General features: G+C 40.3%; 1 protein-coding gene and 1 long non-coding RNA gene across 14 annotated transcripts in view; one reads left to right on the forward strand and one right to left on the reverse strand.

Moving 5' to 3' along the window:
• Eph (Eph receptor tyrosine kinase) overlaps positions 1 to 25,849 on the forward strand; it is a 1,120,455-nt gene that overhangs the window by 1,072,768 nt on the left and 21,838 nt on the right. For 3 of the 13 annotated variants that reach the window (XR_012967665.1, XM_076210031.1, XM_076210079.1), the window contains exons 10-16: positions 193 to 222; positions 3,253 to 3,359; positions 5,429 to 5,615; positions 7,206 to 7,317; positions 10,106 to 10,176; positions 18,666 to 18,689; positions 25,473 to 25,526. Coding sequence is in view for 12 of the 13 variants with exons in the window: in XM_076210031.1 (XP_076066146.1) it covers positions 193 to 222; positions 3,253 to 3,359; positions 5,429 to 5,615; positions 7,206 to 7,317; positions 10,106 to 10,176; positions 18,666 to 18,689; positions 25,473 to 25,526 (585 nt within the window). In the remaining variant the exon portion in view is untranslated. The remainder of the gene's footprint in view (positions 1 to 192; positions 223 to 3,252; positions 3,360 to 5,428; positions 5,616 to 7,205; positions 7,318 to 10,105; positions 10,177 to 18,665; positions 18,690 to 25,472; positions 25,527 to 25,849) is intronic. The other 10 variants (XM_076210036.1, XM_076210041.1, XM_076210057.1 and 7 more) reach the window with 10 other exon arrangements.
• Positions 7,230 to 14,832, reverse strand: LOC143039849 (uncharacterized). Its single transcript, XR_012967668.1, has 3 exons — positions 14,785 to 14,832; positions 10,081 to 10,317; positions 7,230 to 7,332 (listed from the first exon to the last, which is right to left on the reverse strand). It is a non-coding gene; the product is annotated as an uncharacterized LOC143039849 (long non-coding RNA).

The following is a 25,849-nucleotide window of genomic DNA, read 5'->3' on the forward strand; positions in this document are numbered from 1 at the left end:
TTCCATAATTCTTTCCCCCCTCCACATCTCCCCAAACCTACCCCACATACCCATTTTCGCTGTCTTAATCCCCCCACCTGCACTACCGTACCCCCTCACCCCCACCCCCTCCATGCCCTTTGATGACGTAGATGTAAAGACAAGTGGGGTAACCTCATGTCTTATTTTTATTTCTCGTTTTTCCCACTGTAGGTAATATGATAGTGGGAGCCGATGCTGAGGGTGGGTGTTCCTCTCTTGTGCTTGTCATTCCTATTTTTTTTTAACTAGATTTACCACTAGTTTTGCTCTCTCTCTCTCTCTCTCTCTCTCTCTCTCTCTCTCTCTCTCTCTCTCTCTCTCTCTCTCTCTCTCTCTCTCTCTCTCTCTCTCTCTCTCTCTCTCTCTTTCTCCACTTATAACACATTTTTTTGTTGTGTATTTGTTGCTTTGGTAATAAATCGAGGTTGTTGCTTTATTGGTATATCGGCTTCTTCTTCTTTTTTTATTAATATTATTATTATTGTTACTCATATCACTTGCTTCCTCAAACTCCTAAACGGCGTTGGAACTTCTTCAGATGAATAAAATCGCTTGGCGACTGCCAGAATAAAACCAATTACCGCCGTTTATGGGTTTATGGTCCCTTGCCTTAACCCATTCAACTCCGATGACAAGATGTCTTGTCATTTGGTCAAATAAAACAAAAAATCATAAAACACCAAAATGTTTGATCAAACACCAGAAAAATATGACGTCAATCCTCGCTTCGCTCGCAGCGAAGCGAGGACTGACGTCATATTTTTCTGGTGTTTGATCAAACATTTTGGTGTTTTATGATTTTTTGTTTTATTTGACCAAATGACAAGACATCTTGTCATCGGAGTTGAATGCCTTAATTAGGTGTTCAATCGTTGGCCTAAAATTTCAGTTGAACATATCAAGAACGAACACGTGAACAAGGAATCATGCTGCGTGCGGTTGTACTTCTCTCTCCCCCCCCGCTCCCCCCCACCCCCGTCTTCTCATGCTACCCCCCATCCCCCCCCCCCGTCTACTCGTACTTTCTTCCTTATCTTCATCTGTCACACGTCGCCCTATTTCCTCCCTTCTTCCCTTTTCCTAAATAGACTTTAATCCTACTCCCCTCACTTCTCCTCCCGTCCCACCCCCTCTCCTTCTTCCCCTCTTTCCTCCTTCTACTCACCTTCTTCCTATCCTCTCGTCTCCCCTCCCCTCCCCTCCCCTCCTCTTCACTACGTCATCCTCACATTTTTCTCCCTTCTTTCACCCCTTCCATTCTCCTCCCTTCACCTCTTCTGCCCTCTCCTCTTCCGCCCTCTCCTCTTCCTTCTCCTCTCCTCTCCCCGCCTTTTCTCTCCTTTCTCCTCCTTTCCTCTCCTTTCTCCTCCTTTCCTCTCCTTTCTCCTCCTTTCCTCTTCTCTCCCCCTCCCTTCCCACTCCATCTTCCTCCCCTCTCTCCCCATCCCACCCTTTTCCTCGTTCCTCTTCCATTCTTTCCCTTGGTATCACTTGTATATTTCTTTTGTTTTATTCCTTTCTACTTGCCAGACATGCAGTAGACGCGTAAACATACACGTAGTCTACACACACACACACACACACACACACACACATACACACACATACACACACACACGCGCGCGCGCGCGCGCATACATGAACGCATACACACAAATGCACAACGATTGGCCGTATTATTTCTGCAGAGCTAAATATTTGTTTTAAGTTTTGCCTAATTTGATTTTTACTTTCGTATGACCAAAATTCAGAAGGTCTGCCACGCTTAATAATTTTGGTTGTTCAGTGTATATTTTTTGTAGTCAGTTATTTTTTTTTAGCTTTTCACATTTGATTTACATTATTAGTATTTTGTACGATTTTGATATGCTCTAGCTCGGCATTGTTTGTGAATGTGTAATATCACTTCGAGAAATGAAAATTTGTCATTTTCATTTTTGTTTGGTTTTGCACTGAAAGTAATTAATTGCCTCTTCTCGTGTGTGCAACCGTTTGTTTATTTATTTTTAATTCTTTTAATTGTTAACTGCATGATCCCCATCCATCTTTATATCTTAGATAATCGCCAAAGCCCAAAGTTTTGAGAAAATAGTCTGAAGATCGAAATTGTAAATCACGAGTTGATTCCACTTACAGTAACTGAAGTCACCGTAGTTTACTTTTAAGTTGGTGGTGATATTAACCCCGTTTGAATTGTGACAACCGTTAAGGATTTTTTTGTAGTGTAAAACCGTTTTCGAGGTAATTTGTTTACATAAATGCATATATGTACATAAATGTGTATAAATGCGTAGTTGAGTTCATTTTAGTTTGCTAGCAAAAACTCGCCCTCGTATGTAACATGACATGAAATGGTTTGTGTGTATTTAAAAATCAAATACAAATTCCCTGTTATTCGTGTATTGTTGTGCATCAAGTGAATGAGTATTTATTTGTAGTTTTAGGTTAATTTAAGATATTTACCCATGTCTGTTACGATTCTCCAAAAAATCTTAATGTGTTTGACAATGTAAATACAATTTGCTGATCTTGGGCATTGTAGAACATTACAAGGCCACAGCGTCATTTTGTTAACATTGATTTCGCGACAGATACATTCCAGTTACAACAATCATCACTTTGTTCTTTAAGTCAAAATACTGTTCACCGTCGTTTTAACCCAGTTGTTAGATTTGACCACCTAAAGGAAAACGACCGTTACGAGTCAAATTCAGCTCATTTTCAAACAAAACAGAATCGCGTCTCATGTAGTCTGGGTCGACGCAACCTCTATTGTGGATGCCAGTCACTCGCCGGCGTATTTTTCTTTTTTGCGAAGAAAGTTATTATAATAATCGAGTCTGGAAATGGTGTAGAGTTTCTATGACACTGCTCTTTCAAGGTGTAAAGGCATGGAATGACCCATTGTTTCAAATGAATGGCTTTAGGTTCTTGGAGACGGGCTGTCGGGCTGGTTTAACTTGCTCTCCTCTCCGGGCTTTGAAACAGAGTCGGACGCATCGGGCTTATTCATTTCCAGGCTGCTCTGCATACATTTAGCCAAATCTAACTATCGCCTTGCTTTAAGTTTATGCAAACAACGCTCATTTTGCTTTATTTTTTTAAGTATGACTTAACTATATGTATGTATATATAGTTGTGTAATGTGTATATTTGTGTATATATGATGTACATAATTGTGTTCTCCCCCTGTAGTTCAAGATAATAACGTGTGGTTTCATATCCTTACAGTTCCTTCCATGGTCAGCAACGTGAGAGTGACGAGTGTGAAGAGCACTGAGATTTCTCTCGCATGGGAAGCACCCAGTGATCCACTCTCCGAGATCGAGATGTACGAGGTAAGACCACCGATGAAGGAGGAGGACCTCGAGAAGGAAGAGGCTGGTGGCAGCGGTGGGAGAATTTGTGGATGTTGGTAACGTTGGGTGTACGACGTAGGAGCGGCAATGGAATGTTGGCAGTTGTGGTCACTTTGCGAAAGTGGAGTGGTGTGTGGTGGTAGTAATAAGGCGAAAGGAGCAGATAAAAGGACCATGGGAATGATAACGATAACGTTAATGATGTTGGGATGTTAAAGGGTGATCTGTGAGTACTCAAGAGGAGAAAACAGGCTCAGAGGGTTAAGAAAGAGAATAGTCTTTGGAAAATTGTTAAAAAGGTATAGATGAAATGACAAAACAAAAAATAAATAGAGAATTGTGGTATTCTTTGGGAACTTATGAAGTTGGTTTGAGGGTGATGTGGAGAGGATAAGTGATTAGTTGATAATCACAGAAACTCAAGAGGAGTTTACTCCAATCCATGGGATGGCATACCTGATCGATTTTGTTCTGATGCAGCGGTGTTTTGTACAAATGAGGCTTGAACGAAAGGTTTTGATAAAGCTAAGACTCGGCTGAATGGAATACCCAAATACTGGCCAGAACGAGGCCAGTAAAGTATGCTGATAGGTGACGGGAGAACGGTTGCTGGGAGGAACCACCTGAAGGTGATCTAGAAGAGATTCTGCCGAAGAACCTCGTTCTGGAAATTGAGGCGGCGTCACGCGATTTTTTTTCTGTGGTGGGATTTTTCTTTGTATCAGGGGAGAAGTGGAGACCGTTGCCCGTGATTAAGAGTTTTCATTGTTAATGAGATCGGAGATGTCACGCGCACACACACACACACACATACACACGCACACACACACAGCGTGTGCAAATACTATTCAAGAATTTAAGAACAAACTTGATGCTGAAAGATACAAAGACGGGTTACTACGAGCATAGCTCCATTCCCGTATAATACAACTAAGTAAATACACACACACGGCTCGACGACGCGGTGGTATCGTTCGCAACCACTAATCCAGAATTCCGTGTTTGATCCCCGCCCAGGGCTGAAATAATTTCAGTATATCTGCACTGCGAGCCGGCACCCCAACTCTCGTGGGCAAGTTGTGTTTGTGTAAGGTCACAGCATTACCCATACATCGGGCATATATGAGCTCTTGAGCTCTCAATCGGATCGGAATGTCAGTAGCTGTCGATCACGAGTCCAACACGTGATCCAATAATTTGGTGAAACCGTGCTGAAACACACAGAGAGAGAAAGAGAGAGCTATTTTATTTGCCCCCGGCCTCCCCTTTGTCTTGGAGCGCAAGAACGACCAGAAGGTTTTGGATACAAAGTATTTTTTTTCGATTTTCTCCACTGGTTCAGGTTGGGGAGGGAGGGGACGGAGGGGTGGAGAGTTAGGAGGAGAGCGAAAAAGAGAGCGGGGTTGCACTTGTATTATTGGTCTCGACCACTTGGCTGTCCTTGGGTTTTACAAGTTAAGAAAATTCGAGTCTGTGTGAAGATGAAAGGACTTCTAAAAGGCATGTCATCAGGTTGCCTCCACCACCCACGCACCCACATCCACCTGTCAATTATTTCGAAATCCATTGTTAGGCCAAAGTACACGTGGTGCTAGTCTACTCGAATTTACTATTGGCTGACCAGTTTAACTTAATGGAAATTTATGAGTTTTTTTTATCCAATGGGGGCAGTGATATAGATTTCCACACAAAACTGTGAAGAAACTGAGTGCATTCCAACTGTTCGTCATTAAGAAATGTGACGCTTGTGGTGGACGAAGCCTGACGCTCTGTAGTAAACGGACTTTGAGGGATGAAAACAAGATCTATTTTATTTATTCATTTACTATTGGAGGCTCCCCTTATCAAAAGAGAATCGCCAATTAACAGCCAAAGATACTATTAATAATTGATACTGCACTGAACGGAACATTATCATAGTTTGATGTCCTTTTTCGTCCCTTCGTTTGTGTTTACTTTCAGCGAAGTAGTAGGCGAAGCATGACGTCCATTCGCGACCATCGGAATCGCCGTGAAATGTTTATTTTCATACCTACTCTCTCTTGCAGGTCCGTTATTATGTGCAGGGACTTGAGAACAACGCTTCGAGTGCCCTTACCACTACACAGGATAAATCGCTGGGTTCTCTGGAGCAGAGAACTGTGTATGGTTTCCAAGTGCGAGCCAAGACGACCAAAGGCTGGGGTGAATGGTCAGCGCCCATCTACAAGATGACGGGGCAACTTCTTGGAACAGGTGAGTGGGTGATGCATCAATAGTTTAGAGAATCAACATCAGCTTGATTGGGGGAAGTTGACAGAAGTGGAAGAGTTTAGAGAAGTTTTACGTAGAAACTACAGTATGGTGTTTCTGGGTTAGCTACTTAAACCACAAGAAAAATAATAATAGAATTAAGGAAATGACCGTCATCTAGGGGTTAATCAAGTTAGATTTTAAACATTAAACGGAAGGGAGGGGGAAATGATTAAGACTTGTGGTATGAAACTGAAGTTGATTAGCAAGGAAAGTAATTGAAATTGGTCATTGAATGACGTTAGTTGGCATGTTTAAAGGTCAGAGTGTATAACGGGGGACACTTTTTCAAAACTCCAAACAGAATAAATAAAAAAGCATTGTCGACTATTCTTACGAAATATTTTTGCTATTAATTTGGGTATAGGCAACAAAAACACTATTTTCCAACTTTGAAAAAATCATCTGCACTTCGAAAACAGTTTCGGGAATCTTTGGAAGTGTGACATTTGAGTAACCAAACATCGCTATTCACATGCCATTGTTAAACATTTAATCTATTTAATAGCTGTCAGAAAATTTAATAGATTATGGTCTATTGTGTAGCTGCCGTGTGTAAAAATGGTTAAGGAATATACCAACAAAACCATCACTATCAATGATTTGGATTTCCACATCATTAAGATCCAATACCTGTTGATCTGTCCCTGTATGACTGCAGGATATTTAACAAGGCATATAACAGGTGGTAAAAGGAGGAGTGGAGGTGGAGGTAGATTGTAGATTGAGAGAAGCAACTAGATGCCTTGGGAGATTAAACACTAATAAGAAATAGACATTTGAGAATGGATGCTAAGAGAAGATTGTATGAAGGGGTGAACATAAGAGAGGAATAGTTTAAATGTGTTTGAGATGAAATGTCTAAGAAGTATGGTAGGGGTTATAAGGTTGGATAGAGTGAGAAACAAGGTGGGGAGGAGAGTGGAGATGGAAAATAGAGTTGATGAAAGAGTATTGGGATGGTTTGGACAAATGTTCAGTCATTTGCTGATCATCTTTTGACATTTGGCAATGTATAATGGGTTCAAACATATGGCTGAACGAATAATGAACAAGCTCCATAGTCTAACTCCTCTTCTTCAGATTCATGTAAATTCTGTGACATATTTCAATAGAAATTGTGAGTGTGTACACAATACTCAGTTCTAAGACACTATTATCTAGATACAATGTTTGACAACTATGACATTCAGCCAATGCATGATGAATGGCTGCACATCTTGGGGATCTTCATAAATCTTCAGAAATCCACGCTTATAAACATGTATTTTAATCAAAATACAACTGTTACGATGATGGAATCAACTGGGATAGTTTATAAAACCATTTCTTAAAGGGAGTGGGTGGTTTAGAAAAAATACTTCATCTATTGCATTCTGACCTTTAATATGAATTAAATTACCTTTATTAATGTACATTTCTTTGTTGACAACATTGTTGATGATCCTGTCATTGCATTGTACAAGTATTTTTCTTTGACATTATTTGTGATGTTAATTCTGAATTTCTGACCATATCTGGCTGTGTTTGCAGCCTATGTGGGCGATGAAGACAACACCCAGGTCCGCATCATCGTTGGTGCCACAGTCGGAGCCTTCGTCGTCATAGCTGTTATTGTCATCATGACCCTCCTCTTCCTCCGCAGGTATACATTGTGTATCTGTTTTGGTAATAAGAGTAAACATATTAAGACATAGTCAGGTTTGAAACTTGTCTGAACATTTGAGGTACATCCTCAGATATTCTGTGTATATAGTAAAGAAATTGTACATTCAGATGCTCATAAAGATATTTTGGATTTATGAATAAAAAAAATGCTGTAAGTGTTAACGGTTATGTAGCAGATAGTACCAAACAAAGTTTAGTTATATGTAACCCTAACACCTAAACCCCATCACTACTGAGATACCATGAAGATGAACAAAACTGCCTACAGTGTGACACCCAATAAGAAAGTTGGATGATTAATGTCCAATTCTCATTTCTGGTTGTCACCATCTCCAGTCCCTGATGCAAGGGTAGTGGGTCAGGGATTGGAGATGGTTAAAGAAAATGGAGAAAAGTGGGAGGTGAGCCAGCTGTTGTTTGCGGACGACACTGCGCTTATGGCAGGATCGGAGGAGGGGTTAAGTTGGTGATAGAGTTTGGGAGAGTGTGTGATAGAAAAAAGCTGAAGATAAATGTGGGTAAAAGTAAGGTGATGAGATGTACAAGGGGTGAAAGTGGCAGTAGTCTGGAAGTGAGCATTAAGGGAGAGCGACTGGAGGAAGTGGATAGTTTTAGATACTTGGGTGCAAATGTGGCAGGAAAAGATGAAGTGAAGGTGGAGGTAGAATGTAGATTGAAAGAAGCAAGTAAATGACTTGGTGGATTAAAAAGTGTAATGAGGAATAGACATTTGGGAATGGATGCTAAGAGGAGACTATATGAAGGAGTGATTGTGCCAACAGCACTGTATAGGGCAGAAACATGGAACATAAGAGAGGAAGAGAGGAGTTTGAATGTGTTTGAGATAAGGTGTTTGAGAAGTATGATGGGGGTTACTAGGCTGCATAGAGTGAGAAATGAGGAGGTGAGGAGGAGAACAGGGGTGGAAAGGGGGTTGGGAGATAGGGTTGATGAAAGAGTATTAGGATGGTTTGGATACATGGAAAGAATGAGTGAAGAAAGACTAGTAAAAGAGGTATGGAAGGCAGATGTGGAGGGAGTGAACATGAAGGGACGTCTTAGTATGAGGTGGATGGATGGGGTGAAGGGGGCTTTGGAGAAGAGGGGAATGTCTGTTGAGGAAGGACGGGAGAGGACAGAAGACAGGGGTGAATGGAGAATGGTTATATATGGATGATGTTGTGATGCATGAGGTGGAATGGACAGGGGGATGGGGGGGTGAGGTAGTATGTGTGAGAAAATTTTTTGATGCAGCCCAAAGTGATTTCTCCCCATCTCCTTTATGCATGGGGGGACGGAGAGGGGGGGGTCACTGATTTAATGAAGCGGCCTTGCTGTGGATGTGCTGTGTCTTGCAACACTGCTTCTGACCCAGGGCAGTGGACAAGGTGCAGGGATGACCCGTCATCCAGGAGGTGCTAAGATGAGAGGGAGGGTGGAGGGGTGCGGAGTGTATTCAGGGATAGAATGGGTGGGAATGATTTTATGCCTTTTCCATTTTGGCTACCTCCCTTGTAAGGGGGAAAAAGCCTTGGTATATGTATGTACCATATTATCTTTTAATCCAAATTAAGATGAGATGATCTCTTCTTTTAATCTACTCTGTTCTCATACTCAACCTCTTATTCCTGTCTTCAGTGTTATTCTGAGCATTGATGTCTTAATTGATCATTACACTCCTTAGTTTAGTCTCCAGTGACATCAATTTCTAAGTTTCACATATGTAGATCATTGCTGGGATTATACACACATTATATACTTTGCATTTCAGATAAACAGGTAGGGGCCCTCTCATGATATTTCTATACTTACCCAACATTTTCCCACAAATTGTGATTTTTTTCATTTACATAATCATTAGCAATTTTTAGCTCTTGACCCAAATTAATAATACTTCAGATTTTCCTCAAGAGCTTTACCATCAATTACTTTACACTGAGCATATTTGGCAAAATTTCTATCTGAAATGAAAATAACCTCAAATCTCAGATGATTGAAATGTTCCCCATTAATGCTGGTATCTGCCAATTCTTTTCAATGATTTTCACCAAGAATATTACCTAATCAATTTGTAAGAATCTTAGAAAAGATTACACATTTTAATTGCAAAGTAAAATCACTCTAGCATTGCATTATGGTTTGGAAACCTTTTCTTTATACAGTGAACTTCTGCCCTTGCATCTTTCAGAAGATCTATGTGCCATCATTTCCGGTTTTCATACTTTCTGAGGCTGTGGTACATCCTTTCATCTGAACATGTTTGTGGCCTAGTTTAAATGATATCTCTGTCAAGAACCTCAGTCAGGATAGGATGTCTCCCTTTTCAGCTGAATAAAGTCTGTTATTATTGAAGAGATAACCCTTTCATGTGCTTTATTTACATTATTCTTACTTCCCCAATGCAAAAGAGATCACCTCCTCACAGCATATTGGGGACCCACCCACATCTCCCCACTCTTTGTAATATGACTTTAAACTCCATTGGTATTGTGACAGCCCCTTAAAGTCATCTGACATTGGGGAAGGGGAGTGGGGTAGTAAAGGTTGTTACCTTAGCAATAGTATTAATCAACGTGATCAATCACTTCAGAATGGGATGTCACAAATGGAATAAAATCATGAAGCATTAGTTAGAAAAAAAAATGGAAAGCCATCACCATGTCAGAGGGATTAAGTTGCCACTGTGGGTCTTGTTCTTAGTTCCTCCTCCACCCAGGTTCTTGACACTTCCTGGACTGACCTCAATCTCTTCTTGGTTCTTGCAGCAGAGGCACTGATGAGTGCAACAAGAAGCAGCCATCAGACTGTGACACTCTGGAGTACCGCAACGGTGAAGGTAAGAAGTAGTCTAGCATTTCGAGAGTGTGAGAGATGTTTAGACATGAAGAGGAGATTGGGTGTGGATGAGCAGCAGTTACTAGTTCAGGTTGAGAAGCTGCTCAAGTGGAGAATCCAGGTGATGAGACCAATCATGTCTCTGGTGGGGTTAGAGCAAAGACAAAGAGTTATCTTTGTGCTGTAAATATGTAATTAGAAGAAGATCCCCTTGTCACCCATAGTTTAGAAGTATACAGTCTTTCAGGTGTAGGCATGCATGCAAAACTGTCTGTTCTGTAAATACAGTGTGTGCGTATGAGTGTATGTGTGTGTGAGTGTGTGTGTGCCTGTCTGTCTGTCTGTCTGTGTCTGTCTGCCTGCTTGCCTGCCTGTCAGTGTATGCATGTAAATGTGTGTGTGTGTGTGTGTGTGTGTGTTTTTGGAATGAATCCTTGATTGAATTTAGATAAATGTTTGAGTACTGTGATACTTGTGCATGATGTCTGTGTATGTAATTGCATTAATATGCATGTTTGTGTGTTTTTTCAGCTTCTTTCCCCATGAATAGGGGTTGCCAGCTGACCTCTAACTGTGACATTATCTAACCTTGAAATCAAAAGGAAAGGAAAAAATGGACCAATCTCTTCACCCCTTCTGCAATGGGAAACTAAGCAAAAGAACACTTTCTGTATCCCAACCTCCCCATATTACCAGACCTTATTCTTCTTCAACCCTTACCCCTTCTCCCTTACATTCCCTTCCATCTTTTTTCTGTTTCTCTAATTAATTCATGCATTGATTTTGATGTTTCCACTACTGCTGTTCTCTTTCCACCCTCGCCTTTCCAATCCCTCGTTCTCAACTATCATGTTTCTGTGTCTCAAGTGATATCATGCATGAAAATCTACGTCTCCACCCATTGTTATATTTTTTTCTTTCCAAATACTCCCATTTTCTCTCTCCAGCCTGTCCTTCCCTTCATATCATCCTTGACATGTGCATGGTATTCTCTTTTCTGTCTCCTCTTGAGTCATTCACTCTTGAAGTCATGTCCTCTTCCTTTCCCTCCACATTTCTTGACCACCTCAACAGGATCCTGTTCATCTTTTCCCCCACAGATTTTTACATTTGTATTATGTTCTTGTTTGACATCCCATCCTCTCTTCACACACCACATTCTCATAATCCATTTCTACCACATATGCATAATCTCATTATGTTTTACCCAGTATCCACTAAACACATTTGAGACTGAAAAGAAACTGGAGAGTAAAATTGACTGATCAGAAAAGGAAATGAGTAACATTGGAGGAGGCAAAGATGTTGATGCATTAACAGGGAAGAGAGGAGGATAATGGAAGTTGGGAAAGAATGTGGGAAGAGAAGAGTGGAGGAGGAAGGAACATAGATCTTTGTATGGAGGATGTAGAATGGAGAAGCAAGTAAGAAATGGAATATATATATCCATCTTGAGTGTACTTATGTATTGTTTCTCATGAAGTGCAGTGCTGAAGAAAATAATATTATCACTCCTATCCATTTGGCTTGAGAATATATAACCTCCCTTTGCCGGGTAATCTAGGGACACCCATTCATGTGAAGAGGCTGAGAAGCGGGAAAAGATGTATGTACTGTATATTTATATATGGTCAACAATTTGTTTGGGCATATGTATATATATCACTAATGGCACAGATACATGTAATGAAAATGAGTACAATAAATAGAATGCAACTCACAATGAAACAGTGGACAGGTCACAGTCCAGTTTGCATGCATGCCATGTTAATACAGTAGTCTCACACTAGTATGGTTATTTGGGTTACTCTGTACAAGTACTTATCCACCAATATATCCTTTCCTCCCCAACTTAAATGTATATGTTTCCCTACAGTCTCTAGACTAATGCTTAAAACTAAACAGAAAATTGTGCAAAGATTGTCATCCCTCTTTTTTTTCTAAGGGACCAATGATGGATACTTGCAAGTTGTGGTCATGCAAGCTATATCCTCCACCACCTTCAAACTGAAAAAATCATTTTCATGTCTCCCACTGATATAGTGGGAGACATGAATGTGATTTTTACGGGGAATGAAATTGGTGGGAGCGGGTATATACCTATTGTCTTGGCTACCTACCTAGTAAGGGGGGAGAAGTCCATGGCATTAAGATAAATGTCTCCCACTACCACATCCACCACCATTACCACCACACCACAACATAGTATACACACACACACACACACATACTGTACATGTGTTACACACACATACACATATGTGCTACACACAAACACATACACACACATGTGCTACACATACACACACAGCTCTTCAAGTAGTCCCTCATCACTGTTTTAAAATTTCTTGTGTTCTACAACAACAACAACAACAATATTGTCTTTCAGCTCTTTCCTTTCATATATCTTCCAGACATTTTTATCAGTTCCTGTATCTCCTCTTTGCTTGCCTCATTACATTGTCTTCACTGATGTTAACCCTGAACTTTCCATTCTCTCCTCCAAAACCATTTCATTCTACATTGCCCTGGCTGTGATCATGCCACACATTTTCATTTCTGCCCCCAGGCCCACTCTAAACCACCTCTTGTCTCTGCTTATCTGCAGACACATCTCTCATGGTAATGTTCTTTTCTCCACATTTATCAACCAGTCTTCCAACCTATACTGCATCATTACTTTCCAGTCATCATAGAACAACTTTGTGATTTGCCCTTTCTGTATTTGTGTGTCTTGTATCTCCAACCCACCTTTTAATGCAATTCTTATGTACGTGTTTTAATGTAAACTCCTGGTCCTTTAGTTCTTTTTTTTTTGTCACAGCTTGTTATTACTTTCCAGTCTTTCCTTAATGTTATGTGTATATTAATGCATAAATGTATGTGTACTTAGTGTATGTATGTGTGTGTGTGTGTATGTATGTATGTATGTATGTATGTACATGTATGGTTTATTTGCACTCAGATGTAAATATGAATGTTTACGTTTGCTGGTGCTTGTGGGTACATGTTAGTATACTAGTGTATATAGGTGAAGGTGAAGTATGCTTGTTTGACTGTGTTTATGTGGTTGTGTATGCATGCATGCAGGTAATACTTAGGAATGCCCTGATAACTTAGATAATTTTCTGTCAGGTCATTCAGGTAGTTTAGGAAAATTGTAGATTGGCCATGACTTCAGGACTATTATCTTCTGAAGTAAATCTATAGTATGTGTTTAATAATGTATGTCAATTATTCTCATGTATATGGCAGGAGTTAGTTTAATAAATTGTAAAATATTCCACTATCTATGTAGCCCATTCCCGAACACAGCCCAGGAGGTTATTGTCCCCTCCCCTAACCCCTAATTATATATACAGTATATTCAGTTTGTTTGGACAAATCTTTGGTTGATACATCGCTGCCCCATAGTACTGCCATCCTCATTCTACTGGTTGTTTCTGTATTTGATTCACTCTTTGCCTTCCCTACAAAACAGCCTGACATGTACAGTGCTATAACCCTGGTATGCTTTAGGGCTGCTTGAATTTGTATACCCTCCCTGTGAATGATTAAAATGATGTACATATACTTGTGTGTGTGTGTGTATGTGTATGTGGTACATATACTTGTGTGTGAATGCATATATGTGTGTGTGCATACATTGTGTATGCATGCATATGGCTGTGTGTGTATGAGTATGTGCATGTGGTATGTGTAGTGTATGTACATGCATGTGGCTCTGTATGTGTGTGCACATGTGTGTGTATACATGCATGTGACTGTATGTGTGTGGATGTGTGTACACATACACATGTGAACATTTGTATGTTTATGGAATGTGTGATACCTGTTAATGCATGCATATATTTGAGTGAGTTTGTGTATGTGTGAGTGTGTGTGTGTGTGTGTGTGTGTGTGTGTGTGTGATTGTGTATGTATGTTTCATTTTCCATCATGATCTCAGATCACATGCTGGGCTTATGATCAACAGCTATTACCCACTCAGGTGAGAGCTCAGCTCTCATATATACACCAAATAGTGGGCAATAGTGTGACCTTACACACACATACATGCATATCCCCTTGTTCAAGGGAGATAGTAATGGCTTGCAATGTTTGTAAAGCTTTCAAGCCCTAAGTGGGGCTTGAACTTTAGCTTCCCTCTTGAGGAGTGAAGAGGTTATGTGTGTGTGTGCATCTGTGTCTGTGTCTTTGTGCATTTGTCTGAAAGCACTAATTGGATAGATGAATGTTTTTACTTGGAAGTACACACACACACACACACACACACACACACACACACACACACACACACACACACACACACACACACACACACACCTACACACACCTACATACCTACACATGGATACATACATACACACTCTCTCTCTCTGTCTCTCTTTCTCTCTTTCTCTCTCACTGTATATATATATATATATATATATATATATATAATGTATCTCTCTTTAGTACTTTTATTGGTAAACTAAGACACACAATGCATCATATATATATATATATATATATATTATATATATATATATATATATATATATATACATATATATTACACACACATACATACATACATACATATATGCATATATATCCAGAAGCATACCTCTTTTCTCCCAAGTTTCTCCTCCCAAACTCCTTTGTCTGTTGCCTGGTTTGATGTTCAAGCTCTCCTCCTCCCTCCACCCCTCCCTTCCTCCCGTCCTGTCTTCACAAGTGTTAGGGTACCCCCCCACCACCACCACCACCATAGAATATTATTATATCAACCATATTTATCTCCTACTGCTACAACCTACCACCTTGACCTACACCCACTTCCACAACCATTATGACCAGTGGTCTTGCCCCTCTCCTTACCAGTTTTCAAACATTTTGTGAAGGGTGGCTTGAGGCATGTAATGTGAGAGAGGGATGTTCTGTTTATTCTTACATTTATTTTTTCATCTGGCAAAGATAATGGTAGTATGAAAAAGAAAATGACTTTTGCCAAATGGTCATGTTTGTCATGGACATAGTGTTACAATGTCATTTCTATGTGTCAGACCCTGAGGGTTAAGAAGTTTGAAATACCATTTCCCCAGTGTATGCAACCTCCATAGGTAATGGACCTGGAGGCTGCATATGAGAACATCCCTGTCTTTTGGTTTTTGCTTTTCCCCTGACACAGCAACATGGCACAGTATGTTTATGTGCACTTACACAAACACACTCACTCACAGACACACATGCACACACTCACTCACTCATTCTCTCACTTTCACACACACACATCTGGAACAAACTGAAAGAGGAAACAGTGAGTGCTAAAACTATACATGACTAAGAAAAAACAGGATGCAGAAAGATACAACAGTGGGTCACTACAAGCGTAGCTCTCCTCCCACAAGATACAACTAGGTAAATACACACACACACACACACACACCTGGATGGGTAGTAGCTGTTGATCATAAGCCCAGCATGTGATCTGAGATTATGATGGAAAATGAAACATACATACACACTCACACACAACACTCTCCAAATTGACATGCGAACAAAGATTGGACAAACTCAAACTACCAGCCCTGGAACAAAGAAGAGAAAGAGGAGATCTACTAACCATCTACAGAATTATGAAAGGGATGGAAGTCCTTGATAGAGATGATTTACTAAAGTGGGATAGGAGAAAAACAAGAGGACATGAAAAGAAACTTAAAAAGGATAGTTACAGAAGAGATCTGAAAAAGAATAGCTTCCCACACAGAGTGATAGATATCTGGAACAAACTGAATGAGGAAACAGTGAGTGCAAAAACTATACAAGAATTTAAGATCAAACTGGATGCTGAAAGATACAAAAGTGGGTCACTATGAGCATAGCTCTTTTCCCATAAAATACAACTAGGTAAATACACACACCTACACATGCATGCCCATCACATTGGAATGGATAAAGGATGTCCCAAATGGTAGACATATATATATCCAGTAGTAGGTGAAATGTCAGTTTGGAGAGAGGTGATTAGTAGAAAATTACAGGACTGGTTATTGTCACCAGTGATGTTGTATATCAATATGATAATTGGAATAGTTACATATACAAACTTATTTGCTGCACTTATCAACATCTCAATCCATTGCAGCTATTGACACTAAATTTATCATAATGTTCTTCTATTATATTACCATCACTACAACTCAACACCACCTCTTTGACAACCATTTACACCATCTTAGCCCATCACGTCGGTTTTGCACAACTATTAAGCTTCATACACCAACTCCTACGCCACTAGCCCCAAGACCTAAACTGTCTTACACACTCACCATTCTACACTACCACCACTGTGTGTCAGTATGTGTGCACCACTGTAAAGACCCAGCATCTATCACTCACTACTGTCACCACCACCCTGTATCAACAGCCTACAGTGCCAACATACATTGTCACCATTTGTCAATTGTCAACATACACAGTCACCATTTGCTAATTGTCATCACCATTATCAGTACCATCACCTCTACCAATCCCACCACCATCACCACCCTTATCATCACCTCCATCACTGCCATTACCAGCATTATTGCCACTACTATCACCACTACCATGCTCACCTTACTAATACCAAAACCAGCACTACTCTGTGTTTGTCACCATCTACAAATGACAATGAATGTGACCCATCACAACACCAATGCTGTTCACCAGTACCAACACTAGCATCACTTCCTAGCCCCATTACCTACACCATCACTACCCAGTACTCACCACTATCCAGTACCCACCACTGACATGACCACCCACTTCCTCCAATCATTACTGACACCATAAAAGGAAAATACAGGAGTAAGTCTGACACAGTGATGACAATTTTCAACCTCCCACCCTTGCCTCCCTAATACTGATTGCCACCTACTATGATTACCACTGCTACTTGTATATTGTGTGGAAGGAACATCCTCAGTTACTTTGGGAAAAAAAGAAACAGAAAAAAGAAACTTATGTTTTAATGACATATGAAATTGAGTATATGTCTAAACAATGCCGCCTAAACTAATTTATTTTTTAGATTTTTGAAGATGGAGGCTGAAGTAACAGCAGGAAAGTCTGCACTTTTATTTATTTATTTATTTGTTGATTTATTTATATATTATTTATTTACTTGTTTATTTTTTTGTTTTTGAGATTGGCATTTTCTTTTTTAATTTGAAAACTATGACTACAGTTTAATTAACTTGTTTGTGTCAGGTTTTCAAGTTTTTAGACTTGGAAGAGTAATACTTGATATTTTTTCACGTATATATTGCAAAATTAATTGGTTGTTTTTTCTTTCTCATAGTTACTATTTTGGGTTGCACTAAGAGAATTCCAGTCTCAAAATCCACCGGACACCCGCAAGTTCTGTAGTTACTCCAGTATTTGTAATCCAAACCCACCAGATCTACCATAGCCACATTCATACTTTATAATGCCATACCCACTTCTGGGTTTAGAGACCTGCATCCCATACCTGCCCATGGGTTGAGATTTCTAGTCCTTGCCTGCCTTCATACATGATCTGAAATTCCCTGCCCAATTGTTCCTCTGTACCTGTGCATGATTGAGGCTCCTATCCCATTCCTGCCAACATAACTAATCTTGAATTAAGATCCCTGGCCCATTCCTGCCTCCCTATTGAATGACCTCATCGTATTGAAAGAATACCATCATCATTACTATAGTCACTGTAAATCACTCCTCCAGCCCTGTCCCCATAGGAAATACTCTTCCATTTCCATGTGTCTATCCAGCAACTTTTACACTCCCGTGTCATCAGCTTACTGCACTACATGTCCCTCCCCTGCACCCAACACTTACCTTGTCTACAGATCACTTACACAATTAATTTTTGTGCCAGCCTTAAAGTGCAGTGCTCCCAGTACCAAGCTCCCTAGCTGTGTTATATTGCCCAGAGTTCCAGTTCTGGATACCTCCATGTTCAATTACTTTTACATATTATTTTCTTTCAGCTCAATATTTAAAAGTTACTTCCCAACCCTTACTGTGTAAGCCAGTTCCATTTAGACCCAGAGCCGGTACCTTATAGTTGCTTTTCCGAAACCCTGGACTTAGAGCACTTTTTTTTTTTTTTTTTTTTTTTCCAATTTGTACATTTTAGAGTTACCTCTCTACAACCATTACATTTTAAGAGTTGTTTCCAAGGGACCCATACAGTTTAATCCAGTTTCTAACATCACACACCATATTTATGTATCTATAAATACTTTTTTGTCATGTCCACCCCCTGAGTTTAACCCTTTTGAACCCAGATGAGACATTGTCCATTTTCCTTTCCCTCGTACCTGTGAACCCAAACCTCTCTAAACCTTGGTTGAGCCCCAGCAATCACTCGGGACTACAAGCACTTGGCGGGTGTCCGCGTATGTACTAATGCATTGGCTACTTGGCTTGTCCTAACTCTCTCCCTTCACTCTCCCACCACCCCTGCTCTCACCCTCCCAGGACTGATCGTAACCTACAGTAAGTGTAAGTTTCCCCATCCTTCTATGTGTCTCGCTTCTTGGTTCCGCCTAGCTGCGACTAACATTCTGCAACTTGCGACACTGTCTCGTGGGGGTGCTCCTCCTCCATCACTTCCTCCTCCTCCTCCATCACTTCCTTTTCCGCCTCCTCCATCACTTTCTTTTCCTCCTCCTTTCCTCTTATTTCTCCTCCTCTTCCTCCTCCTCCTCCTCCTCCTCCTCCTCCTCCTCCTCCTCCTCCTCCCCCTCCTCCTCCTCCTCCTTCCCCCTGTATGGCATATTGACTGCACAAGTTTTATGCATTCAGTATGTGAGGGATCTTCCTGACCCCTGTATTAATAAAGCCAGGCTCATGCAGCATTCTTTTATGACTTGAAACTATTCTCCACCCAAAGAAGAATGCTGACCTCTATTAACAGTTACTATGCCTCCTTTCTACTTCCCTCCTTAGATCTCTGTCCCACTGCCTTTAAGAAAAAAAAAATAGTTATTGATAAAATATCCTCTTTCTGCTCCTCATCTCTCTCCTCCCCTTCCTAATCCATATGGGGTATTGCCTGCTTCAATTTGATAGAATCTATACTTTAGAGATATTAGTGAAATCTCTATGGGCCAGTCACACAGTATTCTTTTATGATTGGGGACTTGTACTCTCTCTCTCTCTCTCTCTCTCTCTCTCTCTCTCTCTCTCTCTCTCTCTCTCAAAAAAAAAAAAAAAAAAAAAAAAAAAAGATGCTGACAACTTTTGAACTTTACTATCCCTCCTTCCTCCTACCCTCCTTAAATCTCTTCTTTAATCCTTCTATGGCTCCACCCCTTCAGTATGATATGGTCTCCAAGGATAGAACCACTGGTTATTGCCGATGAAGTACTAAATTTTCCTCCTCTTCCCTAGTCTCTTCATCACCACCTCATTTTCCTCCTCTTCCTCCTTCTCCCCCAATATTCTCCCCTCTCCTCCTCACTCTCATGGTTCTCCTTCCTTTCCTCTTCTTCCCCCCTCCCTCTACTCTTCTGCCTTCCTCTCCCTCTGCTCCTCTTCCTTCCCCTCCTCCTTCCCCTCCTGTCTTATTGCTTCCCTTCCTCCTCATATCCCACTTTCTCTCTCCCCTCCTCTTTTCCTTTCTCTCTCCTCTCCTTGTTCTACTTCATTCTCCACCATCCGTTTATCCCTCCCCTTCCCAAATCCCTCTATCTTCTTCCTTTCCCTTTTTCTCCTTTCTCCCTTCCTCCCTTCCTCCTCTCTTCCTTCTTCTCCTCCTCCTTTTTTCCTTTTTCCACACTTTCTCCTTTCCTGCATACTTCTCTGTATCCACCTCCTCACTCTGATTCTCTTCCCTTCTCTCCTACCTCTCCTCCTCTTCCCCTCTTTCCCTTTCCCCTCCTTTCCTCCTTCTCCTCCTCTTTCCTCTATTCCTGCACCTTCAGGAGATGCCATTTACTGACTTCAGGAGGAAGGACAAATACTCAAGGGAGATGATATGATGATGATGGTTCCTGCGAAGAAGAACAGAGACAGTGTCGTAGTTGTGTAGTCCAGGCCTGGCCTCCACAGCATACTCTTCTGTGTGTATTGGCTGTATACGCACAGTGTATGCACACATTAGTCTGCGTGTATACACACGCGCACGTGGGACATAGTACATTGTCACGCGTGTAACAAAGTTGAGTCTGTACATGTGCATACACAAAATAACACATTTTAGATTTGTAATTCCTTTCATTTTTAATGAAAATATTGACAAATTTTATGTTTTCAGTGTTTTTTTATTTCTTGTATGAGTATATATTCATATATGTATTTGTATATATGTATATATATAGTTACATTAATATAGATGTGGATATGTACATATGTTTGTATGTGTGTATGATTTAAGACCATAGATGGCAGGAATATGTGGAGATTTGTGTATATGTTTGTAATGCTATGTATATGTGCATGGATGTATATGTGTGGTAGTGTACCGACTTACACTACTAGAGGAAGATAACATCTTTTATTTTCTTGAATTAATTCCATTTGATACTGATGTCTACCAGAGATCCCTATCATTGTTTGTGTGTTTATGTCTGTATGTGTATATACCATTATATGTATATACTGGAGGCAGAGATGATCTCACAAGTGTAGCACTTATCCAGTATACAATAAGGTAAATATGCACGGACTGATACACACTGACAGATACACAAACACATACACACATAGATTGCTGGTGTACTGGTAACACCTTGGCAGTCCAAATTTTGGTCTCCAACCAGGGCTTGAAAAACATGACACTACAAACTGTTAATATTTTCCTTGGGTATAGAGTTGGTTTGTGTGTATGTGTGTGTGTTTGAGTTTTCAGCATTACTCGAAGACTGGTTTACATAACCTATGGAGCTATCATCTGAGAGGATAATAGATGTTGATCATGAGACCAGCACATGATCCAAGACCATGGTGAAAATACACATGTACACACCCACACACTGTCCAGAAGCTATCCAGCCATTTACTGTTGTATGGGGGGTGTTCTTAGGGCAATGGCACCAGTCTTCAAATAGTCCCCTTATCCCTTTGAGACCCCACACATTTCTCCCAGCACCTCTTCCACTTTTCAAAAAAGTCCTGTTTTGGGGTCCTCATCTGCAGCTTTCTCATGGTCTCCTTAATTTTGTACTTCAGATCTTGTAACAGAAGCTTCAGAACAAATTTTTCGACTGTGTTTCATGACAAGATACTCTATCAAGATCACTTAAGCACAAGGCCTTGGAATTGCAGATCATTATTAATTACAGCCCACACACATTCAAGAATGTAGATCACTTTCAATGGGTTGTGAGCCATCTTTGAAGTGTTTGAACCACATTTTTATTTGGGCATCATTCAGTAATCTTGGAAAGCCTCCTTACAACACTAGATACAGTAATTTCTGAAAACTTTCTCCTTGTATTCTTTCTACCCTGTCCTTATCATATTTTTCATTCCACCATTTTCATGTGCAAGTGTGCATGTGTGTGCGTATTAGTGTGTGTGTGCGTTTACCTAATTATAGTATAATTACCTAGCCTCAAATTCATGTACAGTTCCAATTTAATCTATATCCTTGATTTTTGAACTTGTGTATTGTTTGAGCTTGGGTTATATCACTTCCTAAGCTATTCCAAGTATTTGTGCATCGGTATGGAAAACTATTTCTTCATATCTTTTAGACATGTGGTCTTTTTTTATTTGCTTCCATGACCTCTTAAAGCCCCCTATCTTTAACCTATACCCTTTTGTGACCTGAATGGTGTAATCATATCACCTCTTTCTCTTCAGTCTTTCAAAGTTGGTAGACCCAGTGCTTTTTAGTCTCTCCTCACATGGTTGATCTGCCAGGCTGGGGACCAGTTTGGTTGCTGCCATTTGTATTCTCTTGATCTTGCTTATATCTTTCACTCTGTGTGGGGACCATACTACTGATGCTTATTCCAGTCTTGGATAGGTCAGGGTTTCGATTAATTTTTTCATCATCTCTTCATCCACATAGTGAAACACCACCTTGATCTTCTGTATGTCTCTCCCACAATCCTTCTGATATGTCTGTCAGGTGACAGGTTGTTTTTATCAACACTCCCAAATCTTTCTCTTTTGCTTTTGTAATGGGTTCACATCTCGAGGGGTAGTTTAGGGATAATCTTTTGCCACTATTGCCCATTTCCAGTACTTTGCATTTTTTGGTATTGAACTTCATTTCCCATTCTTGGCCTCATGCATAATTCTTGTGTCATCTGCAAACGTGTTGGCATAGCTCATTATTCCTTCTATCATGTCATTGACTGAGACAAGAAACAATATTGGAACAAGCATTGAACCTTGAGGAACTCCTCTCATTAATGCTCTCCATTTTGACATCTTGTCCTTTACTACTGTCCTCATGATTCTTTCCTTCAAAAAGTCTTTCATCCATTTTAGTAATTTGCCTCCCAGTCCTCCAACATGCTCCAATTCTTACATAAGTTGACTGTGAGGTACTTTATCAAATGTCTTCTAATTGTGTGTGTGTGTGTAAGGTCATAGCATTGCCCATAGATCAGATTGTATGTAAGATCATAGTTCCTATCAATCGGGGGTTCAACATGTGATCCAAGATCAAGGTGGTGGTGAATCACAAACAAACACACACATACACATACACATCCACACAATAGTGTGTGCAAATACCATACAAAACTTTGAGAACAAACTAGATGTTGAGAGATACAAAGATGGGTCACCATGAGCATAGCTCCCCTTCCTCTATAATACAACTAGGTAAATACATATACACACACACAACTTGTGGCGCATTTGGTAGAGTTCCTGGCTGCCACTACAGAGATCTGGGTTCAAATCCTGCCCATGGCTGAAATAATTTCAATATCACTGCACTGCGAGTTGTTACTCCAGTTCTTGTGGGCGGGGAGTTGGGAGGGGTTCGTGTAAGGTCACAGCATTACCCATAGATCAGTCATATACGAGCTCTGAGCTCTCTTCTGGGAGGGAAATAGCTGTTGATCACAAGTCCAACACATACTCCAAAGACCATTGTGAATCACACACACACACACATTTACACAAGGACATATAACTTTCACTCTCTGGATGAAGAAATCATGAAAAACTCATAGAATCTCTAATATGTTTAGTCCTCACATAGAGTAAAAGAGATAAGCTTACAAGGTGATATAGCCCAGCCTGGAACAGTGCATAAATTTAAAGCTAATTGTAATAATTGGAGAATAAGGAGATATACCTTAATTTGGAGAGTAAAAGACAGGAACCCATGAGGATTGCTCCTTTTCTGTATACTAAGAATTATTGCCTTGAGTTTCACAAAGTGGAAAACCCAATGGTCCTCTGGCTTTCTCACAGGTCTCTCTGGGAAAAAACTCTTTGGTGTGTTGTCTGTGTTGCATTAGTGTGGTACTGTTTCCTTATCACCAGTTGGAAATGGTAGGGGGAAGGAGAGCAGTTGTCAGTTGTCATCTCGTCATGCATGAAAAATTGTAAGAAATACAGTTTCGCTTAATAGATCTTGGGCCCAGTCTGAAGACAGATTGTCAGCTCTTGAGGGCTGCACCTGACAGAGATGAGGGAGGGTTGTTGGGATTTGAAAATGGGCAGCTTTGTTGTCCATCTTACAGGACCACCACATGCAAGTACCTGTTATTAGACCCTCCTTTTTATTATACACACACAGATATACACACAAGCTTTGAGGGCAATGGCACCAATTGTATGATAGATTGGAGAGTAGGAGAAGTTACCCAACGAGCATTGCTCCTTTCCTGTATACTGCAGTTAGGTAAATGAATTTGGTAAACACATGTGCACATACACACCTACATGAATTCAAAAGCTAACTGGATGTGGAGAGATACAAAAATGGGTCAAAATGAGCATAGCTCTAGTCCCGTAAAATACAACTAGGTAAATACAAACTAGATGTTGTGAGATACAAAAGACGGGTCACTATGAGCATAGCTCCCCTTCCTGTATAATACTAGGTAAATACACACACACTTTCCTGTATACTACAATTAGGTAAAAGCATCAATAGTACACTAGCATAGTACATAAGATAAGGAAGCAGAGCAAGTTGAGGATTTGAGACTGGGTGGAAGTGATTACTGTCACAAATTAGAAATGGATAAGGTACAGAATCAAGTCCCACATACAGTCAAAAGTGTTAACATTATGTATTCTGCCAGAGGCTATGAATATGGTAAGGAGATTGGTTCTGGACTCCCTTTCTTGGAGAATCTGTGAGTACTCTCCTCATAACTGTGGGAATGGTAAAAGCTATCCCGTAACAAGGGAAGAAAAATACAAACTGAATGAATAGTGTATGTTTGTGTGCATGTGTGTGTGTGTGTGTGTGTTCATGTGTATTGGAAATGAGTAAACATGTATTTGTTTATATTATGAATTTGTGTGTGCATGTGTGGTTTCAGATGTGTTTATTCATAGGAACATATATGTATTATATACTCATATATTTGTAATGTCTTCTTTGTGTATTTATAAAGATTCATTTAAATATAGGTACATTTTTTTTGTGTTTTCATACAACCATGATACATTCTCACAGACACAGATCACTTTATTTTTGACTTTTGGCTTGGAATGAAATCACTACTTTGATATCACAGCTTAGCAATGGTCACTGCGCTTTGAACTTTTTTTATGGATGATAGCAATGTATGTGTATCATAACTTGACTATGATATCAGCTCTTGTTTGTGCTGCTTGGATATACTTATTAGTAAAGCTTTGGTATTCTAGTGCAGCTTGGTGGCTTCTGGCTGGCAGCTTGACTCCTCCCTATCATAGATTCCCTCATTCTAATTGGTTCCTAATCCCTCTTGTACGATCTTAATCATATCACAACAGCTACTGTCATATTTTATTTTTAAAACCACGTGGAGAAATGTAAATGGCTTTATTTGTCCCAACTGTTTTCCTTGTAACCTGCAAAATATATATATGTATATATATATACATATATATATATATATACTTATTTATTTAATTTTTCTCTCATTGGGTGGGCTAGAAAACTACACTTCCCTTGACCTCAATCCTTTTGGAAGTCTTGATACTGTACAATAGATTAGCCAATTAGCGGTTCCTTGTACAAGTAATCATGTAAATAACACCTTGATGTTGAGGAGCATGTCCAAATTGTGTAGCCTGGAAACTGGAAACCAGTCATCCGTCTCCGTAGTTGGTACGTGTTTGTTTTAACTACCGTGTTTTACCCCTTTATTCCAGTGCACGGTGTTTTGGAAAACCCACCTATAGTCCAAACCCACACCACCGGAAGTAGTAAGTATTAGCACCCCCAGTACAAGACCCTTTTTTGGGGACCTTAAGGCTGTCCGCTGCCACTGGGCCCTGAGAGGTGACAAGACCGTTGTTTGATGTTCATTTTCCTGTATAAGGACAATGACGACATAGGGGAAGATGACATCATAGAAACATCATACAACGCTCTTAGCCTCTTAAGTTGTATGGTCCAAAGGCTCCGGACGACCTTAGGGCACAGGACAAATGTGTTTGAATATGCCCCTTTGGGTCAGAAACCCTCCTCCCTTTCCTGCCCTTGGTACTCCCCCTCCCCTCTCTTTCTCAGGCCCATCCTGACCCTC

The sequence above is a fragment of the Oratosquilla oratoria genome, chromosome 2 (genome assembly GCF_046742065.1).
Source record: "Oratosquilla oratoria isolate Oo_2021 chromosome 2, ASM4674206v1, whole genome shotgun sequence".
Lineage (NCBI taxonomy): Eukaryota > Metazoa > Arthropoda > Malacostraca > Stomatopoda > Squillidae > Oratosquilla > Oratosquilla oratoria.